This window comes from Anneissia japonica, unplaced genomic scaffold, assembly GCF_011630105.1.
Source record: "Anneissia japonica isolate Jap-2015-1 unplaced genomic scaffold, ASM1163010v1 scaffold1065_len1792383_cov172, whole genome shotgun sequence".
NCBI classification, from domain to species: Eukaryota; Metazoa; Echinodermata; class Crinoidea; order Comatulida; family Comatulidae; genus Anneissia; species Anneissia japonica.
In genome coordinates this window covers 1,405,910-1,415,591 of record NW_022684135.1, presented here as the reverse complement: position 1 = coordinate 1,415,591, position 9,682 = coordinate 1,405,910, and the positions used below count along the sequence as shown (strand labels likewise).

Below are 9,682 nucleotides of genomic sequence, written 5' to 3'. Positions count from 1 at the left end.
CCTTAGACCACGGAAACCAATAGGATATACGTGCAGATTTAACCACCAGGCACTTTCTCTCATACAACTGACTGAAACGCTCACACATAGTGGAGCTATATATATTAGCTAGAAAAGTTTGTAAGTCGCAGCTTGGAAATCCTATTTGAGCAATGTTATTATTGTTTATCCATTTGTTATTATTGTGTTTATGGTGCTACGCAGCAAACGTAATTTGAATAATTTATACCATGATTTCCAAAACTGTATTATTGAGATAACCGAAGTGTATTTATAATAACATTTTTAAGCTTCACCGTACTATTAAACATTACTATGGAGTTTTAATTGTTTATTTTAAGTGCCTATACAAACATTTTAAAAAAATTATAAGCCTATAGACTACTTATTAAAGTTAAAATCAAATATGTTATTTGCAAATCTATGACAATTATACTCCTTAAAATACTTACTTGTTTGGAAATATGTTACATTTCCATCAGAAAATGTAACGGTAACGTCATTTTCACTTCCTACCATGTACGATAGCATACAATCGTAGCGACCGACCGTAGCTACACAATCAATTGTTGTGTCTAATACGTCATACACGACTGTAATGATGTGTTTGCTTACTAAAGATTTGTTAAGTTTGTCACTCACTTCAAATGTCGTTGATCGGATACCAGGTGTTCTAAAGACACAAATGAGCATATAAAAGTAATAACTTTTCTAATATTCCACGATTGTTTATTTGATTTGATTCGATTAATTGCGATACTGTACATGAATTATACAAACAATTTGAAAACGACATGAATGCAAAACTTAGTAAAATCACGTGGTATCAAGGATTAACCCTATAAATCCCAAGGGGATTTACATCCTGAGGGGTCCTTTTAACGCTTAAATAATAAACTGAAGACATTTTGACAAATCAGGGCTCATGTAAATGATCGCTGTAGTGTTTTGTTTATGTTGATTTGATCTATGCACTTGATCGATGTCGCGCGTGACCAGTTTGTATATACGTTATTAAAACGTGTTTTGTTTCTCACTCAAATATTTTCTGTATTTATTTACATCTACATAGAGTATATATGCCTACAGGCCTATACCAGTTCCTAAAGTTGGCCTATGTAATTTATGTTGGTTTTGCCATAAAATTGTCTGAAATATTTCATCAGTCATGGATCATTCTTTTGTTCTCTGAAAACGCAGTTAACAGTTCAGAAATGCCATAAGCTCTGAGAGCGGAGGGGCTAAGTCCCCTCTCACCCCACCAGAGAGTCTTAACCCCTGGACCCCGGCAGGGGCCCTACGCGCCCCTGGCCCCAAGTGTCTGTTTGTTCGCTCCGCTCGCAAACTTCGCCCGCATATTAGGGCCCCAATAACAGTCAACATCAGAGCCCCACAAACTCCGTGACGCCACTGTTTTGAAATCACTCCCCCAAACCAATCCAGTGAGTCATTGTTGGGAAGGTCTGAATAGCTTATCCAAGGCAATGTCGGCCGCAAAAATGTACAAAGCATGTAATTTTTTTTGTATTCATAAATGAGTTTATCAATGACGATATATAGGCCTAGTTCAATAGACAGGTCGACTAGGCCTAAGCCTAGGTGGACCTTTGTTGTATTGTATTATTCCTATTGTATTTTTCATGCTTTTATATCTGTTTTTATATTATATTTTAGTAATGAAAATCTATTTATCACACATATCCTTACACGTATTGATTTTTCATAACATAAACCTACTACACAGACATACTTGAATTATTTTTACAAAAAGACAGGTAACTTAATTTTCCTATTCCGCTAATAATTAAGTGCAGTAAACAACATTAAGTATCTCACAGAAATACATGCTCCTGGATTCCAACATCTCCTAAAATGGTTCGTTCATCTCCGAAGTTGAATCTATAACTTGAAACTTGGTGAGAAGGCTCAACGCTCGCTGTTATAGTGTATGGTGCATCGCCTTGAAGCATTTTTATACTTACACCTGTTGGATAAATTACGTTAACGTGAATGATGGCTTCAGATAAATAAAAAAATAAATAAAATAAAATATGATACAAACAAGGGGTGGCGCCAGCTGGGGAGGGGGAAAGGCCCCCGTTGAGGAGAGAAAACAAATTATTTTTTACATATTATTAAACCCTGAAATTTATCAAATATGTCATAGGCCCTGTTTCCGGTGCATCTCTGGATCACTTCTGTAAGATTTTGAGCGGCGCCCGACCACGCCCACATACGCTCGGGGGATACTGGCCTTCCGTTTGAGGACATCGAACCCCACCCCGTCTGGCAAACCTTCCCCTGCTGACACCGAAACAAAATTAAAAAGATGATAAATAGGTATAACAAAATATATGAACAGACGGTAGAAGAAGAATACGTGAGCGAAATTGAGCAGAAAAGTATCTATAAAAAATAAAATGACGAATGACGAATCCTAAAGCCGGGCACTTACTGCGTGGTACGACGGTCGTACGACCGTCGCACGACGAATCCACCTCTGCTTCCGGAGAGCGATAGACGACGTAACGCCGTCTGCTGATTGTCAGTGGCAGTCTGAACGGATCCTCATTTAAAAAGCGATCCGTTGGTTCCGCGCCGTCGCGTGCGTTCGTCGTCGCGTTGCCGTCGCGCAAAGTGGGTACCCGGCTTAACTGGCAGTTTTGTGAACGTTTTATGCAAAACAGTGAGTTTTTAGTTTATTTTTTCCCCACGAAACTACAATACTGATCAATTATTGTCATCACATTATTATTTAGAATTCCCAAAGTTAAATATTACTAAATGTACGTATCAATATTAATAAAGTAGGACCTATTATTATGATATCACTCATTTGCTATATTACGGTATGTATGCGATCATAGAAAAAATTGAACACTGTTCTATTTTCTTTATAACAGATCAACCACAACGTTGATGATTATATACGAACAGTAATAAAATAATATTGGTGTATGATTCTTTATTTTCAATCGTTAAGTGCGGCGTAAAATTGATTGTTGCTTTTAACGATGTGTTTTAAATACAATTAAATCCAGGTTAAATGCCATTTGCAAGATTATTGGGAGTAAGTACGTGACATGCCTAGTAACAAACGCGATTAATTGTCTTTTCTTGAAATTTTAATTGCAGCATTTAAATTTGCATTAAAATTGATGGAAAGTCCACCCTCCCACGAGCGGGGTAAATTTGACCATTGATGCATTTCGAATGGACGTTCCAATATATCGCGAAGCTGCTCTGTGTTCTTCTATTTATTATCTTTCATGAGATGCATTATGCTATTGTTTGTAACCAATGATAGAACGTACAAAATGTACCTCCACGTAGCACACAGTGAAATATGAAATCTTATCAGTACCTGATTAAATAATTATGTTAATAACCATTTTCTAGGCATGCAAATGCACGTGCTCACCAATATGAATGAAGTTCTAATCACCTTATTCTTTACACCACTTAATATATAATATGAAAAACATTCGCATGTCAATCATATACGATCATCATTATATGATCGAGCGTATTACATCATGTTAATCATATAACCCAACATAATTAATACTAGTGGCTGGGGGGCTTCATGTCCAAATCTTATTAAAAATGATGTCCCTTCGATGTGCATGAGCGGTTTATCAACGGACACAAACTCCCTTGATAAGTGTTCCTTTCTTATCATTATTACATACCTTTTAACTATAGTTATGATTATGCAAAACTAAATTCTTCTATTCTACTTCGACTGCCTCTATACCAGCGCACCTTTATCGAGAATAGATCTGAGCTGTATATCTAAACAATAAACGCACATTAATTTATGCAGTACGTGTATATTTTTTTCTAAAATATTTGTTCAAAGCGCATCCTTGGAAGATGCTTTTATACATACCCAATTTATTAGCCATAGGACGAAATCAATTATCTATAAAAACGTCAGATGTGTGTGGATGATACAAAGGCGACAATATTAATAATTTATCATCGAATGAATTTTATGGCACGTTATTAATTTTAAATTGATCTCAATCGATCACAGTTTCTATAAAAGTTTTTTTTTTTTCCAATCATTTTTTTTTTCAACTCCTACACTGACCTCGTGAAAAATGTTAACATTGTATATACATTTATCACGGGATGTTAATATTTTTATTCAACTTTTATCACAAGTACAATGATTATTATTATATATTTATTAATTGTCTTATATTTTGAAGACTTTGAAGACTAACAAATATTTTATTAGTGACTTTTTATTAGGGGATATTAGCTCCCGTTATTAACTCCCCAGAGCACTGTGCTGTGTACCAAAGTTATATACCAGATGATTATATTTCAGAATTTAGTTTGATGACGCCTTTCATTGTTGAATTTCCTTGGTCTTCGCATGAAAAGCTCATGCTCATGCATTGTTTATATATTATAACCTTGAATCTTGAATTCATAATAAAGTAAAAATATTTCAAAACAAAAAAAAAACTGCGACTGTATCAGCCGGTGGAATAAATTCGGAGTTTGAGCCCATGCGGCTTTATGAGGTTTATTTTAAAATTGATCGTTAACTTTTTAATAATATTCACAAAATATTGTATCTACGTTTATAAATGTAATACATTATTTCAAGAGCCTGAAAAAAAAAATAAGACTGGAGAAGTACAAGTATAAAGATACACTCAGATTGTTAAATTTCTCCGCCGTATAATAACCTCACTGGCATGACTTTCTTCTCTCTTTTTTCTTTTTGTATAATTGTTTTGTACAATTATTATTATAATGTCTTACAGTTTCGCAAATTTTATCTTACACTTAAAAGAAAAACATTTAAGATCATACAATACAAGATATACCTTACCTACCGTACTTCGCATTATATTAACTTGTGATTCTGTCATCATGTTTACTTTTTTGGTCATTTAAATGTATGTATTATGCAAAGAAGAAATAAATATAAAAAATTATGAGTCTGTGGTATAACTTACCGTATGTGTCTAACTCAGGATACCAACTGATATTAAAGTTGGAGAGGATGTTGTTATTACTGAAGATGATGTTATGTAACTTCTGGTTACTCTCATCATGTGACATAGTGGAATATATTCCGGTACAGAAATCCATATCTATCTGGTTAGTAGTCAGTTGATTACCACATAAGCAAGCGTTAATACCAGAACGAATTGCAGTATAGCTATGGAAAAATTGAATTTAGTAAAATGTTTGGCTTACTGGGCGACATCGGCAGTCAGGGCCTATTAACACTTGTGCGTTTAATGACGGTCGTACGACCGTCCACTGATGAATCAATCTTCACCCTCTGCACGCGCTTGATGACGCTATGCTACGTTAATTCTTCAGGCTATAGACGACTGTTCGCAAATATTATCTTATACTTAAAAGAAAAACCTTTAAGATCATAGAATACAAGAAATACCTTACCTACTTCGCATTATATTAACTTGTGATTCTGTCATCATGTTTACTCTTTTGTTCATTGAAATGTATGTATTATGCAAAGAAGAAATAAATATAAAAAATTATGAGTCTGTGGTATAACTTACCGTATGTGTCTAACTCAGGATACCAACTGATATTAAAGTTGGAGAGGATGTTGTTATTACTGAAGATGATGTTATGTAACTTCTGGTTACTCTGATCATGTGACATAGTGGAATATATTCCGGTACAGAAATCCATATCTGTCTGGTTAGTAGTCAGTTGATTACCACATAAGCAAGCGTTAATACCAGAACGAATTGCAGTATAGCTATGGAAAAATTGAATTTAGTAAAATTTTTGGCTTACTGGGCGACATCGGCAGTCAGGGCCTATTAAGCTTAAAGCACACTTGTCGACCGTCCACTGATGAATCAATCTTCACCCTCTGCACGCGCTTGATGACGCTGCTACGTTAGTTCTTCAGGCTATAGACGACTGTCTGACGATGCGTGTGTACCGGTTTCAGGCACAATATTGAGTTGAGATGAATAGTAGTTTTTTCAAGTTAGCTTGCTTTTTGGCTTTATACATTAACGAAATAGACATATGGAATATTTTTATCGTAAAATATTTATGAACGATTCATTGAAACAAATATGTACGGTATGGCGACAATATTATTAAGAGCTTTGTAGAGCTACTATCGATTGGTCTACGGGCTCAGTCTATGCAAGACATCATTACGATAATAAAGTGCATCTCACCTCACCTCATCTCATCTATATTATCTTACCGGTATCTTATTTTATCTCATCATACTGGGGCAGATGTAGGGGGAGGGTGCTACGGTCCGACCGCACCCCCCCCCCCACTGAATCTTATTTAAAAAATAATTGTATTGTTGATATTGTATTGCTTTATAATTGAAAATAACATACCAGTAAGATTTTAAAAGTATGGGAGTACAATTTCCGGGTACCCACCTCAGTCCCAATCATGGTGGGTCTGAGATGGTGTGATTCTCACGCACCCCCTACCGCCATATCCTGCATCAGCCCCAGTCATAATATAACTTACTGCACAATTAAAACACTTGATAAGCCTCACAAAGAATCTTAGTTCATAGAGCATTATTCCATCCTGCAACTGGAGAGTGTAAAATTAAATACTGGCTGTAAAAGAAAGTACTAAATAGGTATATAAATGTCAAAGTGAAAGCAGAGTATTACTTACGAATTTGAATTTCTCGCGCAGATATCACGACACTCTATGAAATCATCAGTCGCGTAATCGAACGTTCCCGGATTGACGTTCATTTCCCGTCCAAAAATATTGTCCTCATGACATCCAAATGAAGCTTAAAAAGTTAAATTCATCAAACTTAAAAAATAATAATACGGAATGTTGTATAAATCTATATAAGTAATTATGCCTATAGTGTTTATAATACAATAAAATTTGAGTGTTAGATTACATACGATTCATGGGTTATACTTATACTGGTGATGCCATTAGTTCAAACATTTACTACCGGTATTTAATATTTTCTGTGATACAATTAATTGTATTAACAGAATTAAAAATCAATACGGTATATATGTTGGTGTAGTTGGTTTGACTTTTATTTTCCTTGACGGAAAAAGTTTCCAATGCTTCCGTGGCAATAGTGTCCTAGACAATATTTTCCTAATTATGGTTATTTTGTTTTGTAAGTGACTGTTAAAACATTTCATAGTGTGACATTTTTTGGGTTGGGTCAACAATAATTTGATCAAATCTACTTGTTTCTCCGTAAAACACACTTCAGAAATGATCCCGATTACAGTACTTTTTGAAAGTACTTACACACTGTTAGAATCTGGACAGCCATAGAGTAAGATCGTAAAAATGTCTCTGAACAGGTCACGATCGATCCCTTATCAATACCAAAAGAGGGGTTTGTGTAACATAATGTCTTGGAGTCTCCATCGCTGTTTTCAAACAGCACGTCGTTATTAACAGAAGAAAAGCCTATAAAATCTCCGTAGCGGATTGTAAGACTTTCCGTATAATCCAAGCTTACTCGATGCTTCAATCCGTTGCCTTTGAAAGTGTTAATTTTATGTTTTCCAGTGACGAAAAATGTGCCATTAGTTGGTGCTCTCCGGAGTACAAGCAGTTGGATCATTCCATGGATGGTGGCAGGAGAAAACTCCCAACTCACAATCTTTCCAAAACAAATGCTGGGAATTGCATCAAAGACCACTACTGACCCGTTCTCACTAGATGTACGTGTGGTACTGACGGACCAGCCAATCATATACGAATCTGAACATGCCGAATCTGAGATATAACATAATCATATGTTACTAAAATGAATTGAAATAATAGCTAGATCTCGAACATGCGACCACTCGCTATCAAGGCAATATCATACCAATTAGACCGCAGAGACCTGTATGATATCGTGCAATATTATATAATTAAAAAATAGGCAACTAAATATTTTAAAACTGCAAAATGATAATTGTAATATAATTACAGTATATTTAGTCAAAACACCCAAACAGGTCTCTAGTTCGTTGGAACTTACCGTTGTAAATGGCTGACTCGGCAACGCTCAAACTACCAACAAGCTTTACAAAGGCAAAAAATTAGATATTATCATTATTCATTAATTTTGTTCTTTAAAAAGACAGAAGTAAAAAAGAAATTTAGAATGGGGAATGGAATCTCTAACATTTATGTAATGAGTTTTACAAATTCCAATCAACATATTTATCTTTGAATCAATCAATTAATATTTTAATATTATTATTATTATTATTATTATTATTATTATTATTATTATTAAGATAAAGAAACATCAATAAAAACAGTACTAACGATAATAATAATATACAGTACGGTAATAATAATGATAAAGTAATAATAATAATATAGTTAATACCATTTCTACTAATAATTGGTGTCATTGTTTTAAAAAATCAGAAATTACCTGAAATAAGTACAGGATTAGCATTTTAAAAGCTTCTTACTGCAATTTACAGGTAAGTACACTGAAATATGTCATTACGTAAATTACACCCTCAGTAACTGTAGGTCTTCTGATCTGCAATCGTTATTAAACATTAGCTTCAATGGCTAAATTATCCCGGTAGTGTTAACCAATCAGAATTGATTAGATTTAAGTTTGCGTCAGTCCTGCGCAAACTGGAACGTAGCATGTGGCAATATGTCTATATCTAATTGATCTGATATTGATAATCTGTCAAAATGTTGACGTTCTAAAAATTCACTTCACTGTTCATCCTCTACTATTATTCGAATAGATTAACTGTGGTATTAACGGCCTAAACGTATAAAATACACAATTGAATAGCTGTAAATGTGTATCATAGATATTATACACATAACATAGAGCAAAGAAACAAGTTTCTTTGCTCTATGACTATAATAGCTTATTATATTAATTATAAACTATTTTGTGATTCATTGTTCTTTTTTTTTTATTGTGACCAGACAGGAAATAATTTGCCATTATGGGATTTATGAGTTTTCTTGGCGGTCTGTAGGCCTACCTTTTTCATTAACTTCAGAATATTGTTAAATTTATCCGTCTGTTTGTATTTCTGATATGTCTTTTACCTGTTGCATTGTATTCATTGTTTGCAGTGGCGGATCCAGGGTGGGGGTCCAAGGGGTTCGGACGCCCCACTCTGTAAAGAAACGTAACAAAATACTTCTGGGTCCCGGCTTACAAAAGGCATGCTCACCTACCTAGGCATAGGTTGGCAGACCGGACAAACTAGGCTTAGCCCAACTAGCATTCAATTAAATACAATTAAAAACACTGTTTTTGGCTCGACGTCGTAATAATTTATGTACGAAAGTGTGTTCTTCAGGCCTATCGGTTCATCGATCTATAAGAAAGACTACGTGTCCAACTACTCAATATTGTTGAAAAAGAGGCCAATGTATTGACTTTATATCTTTTTATGGTATAGACCTAAGAATGAGATAAATTGACCTGAGATGTATAATTAAAGGTCGTTAAAAGACTCCTCAGAAGTCGGGAAAGCTCATTTCCGGCCATCTAGAAATCAAAATTTTCCCGGGGGAGGACCCTGGTTTGTTTGTCAAATAAAAAAATGATCATGCAAAAACTGAAGATCATTTTAACCTTGCCTACACCTATAAAACATTGCCGATCAGAAAACCAAACTGTAACAAAGTTAACGCGTTGCGGCGCTCTGGCGCTGGTGTAGAA

At 34.8% G+C, this 9,682-nt stretch overlaps 1 protein-coding gene across 1 annotated transcript in view; it reads right to left on the bottom strand.

The window, feature by feature from the left end:
• The window catches only part of LOC117103659, a 13,212-nt gene extending 4,702 nt beyond the window's left edge, over positions 1 to 8,510 (bottom strand). Inside the window, exons 1-8 of the mRNA XM_033244261.1 lie at positions 8,411 to 8,510; positions 8,006 to 8,048; positions 7,279 to 7,755; positions 6,667 to 6,790; positions 5,579 to 5,761; positions 4,980 to 5,185; positions 1,837 to 1,984; positions 453 to 673 (exon numbers count right to left, since the gene is read on the bottom strand). Coding sequence (XP_033100152.1) covers positions 453 to 673; positions 1,837 to 1,984; positions 4,980 to 5,185; positions 5,579 to 5,761; positions 6,667 to 6,790; positions 7,279 to 7,755; positions 8,006 to 8,048; positions 8,411 to 8,434 — 1,426 coding nt within the window. The 5' untranslated portion in view covers positions 8,435 to 8,510. The remainder of the gene's footprint in view (positions 1 to 452; positions 674 to 1,836; positions 1,985 to 4,979; positions 5,186 to 5,578; positions 5,762 to 6,666; positions 6,791 to 7,278; positions 7,756 to 8,005; positions 8,049 to 8,410) is intronic.
• Positions 8,511 to 9,682: the final 1,172 nt, after the last annotated feature.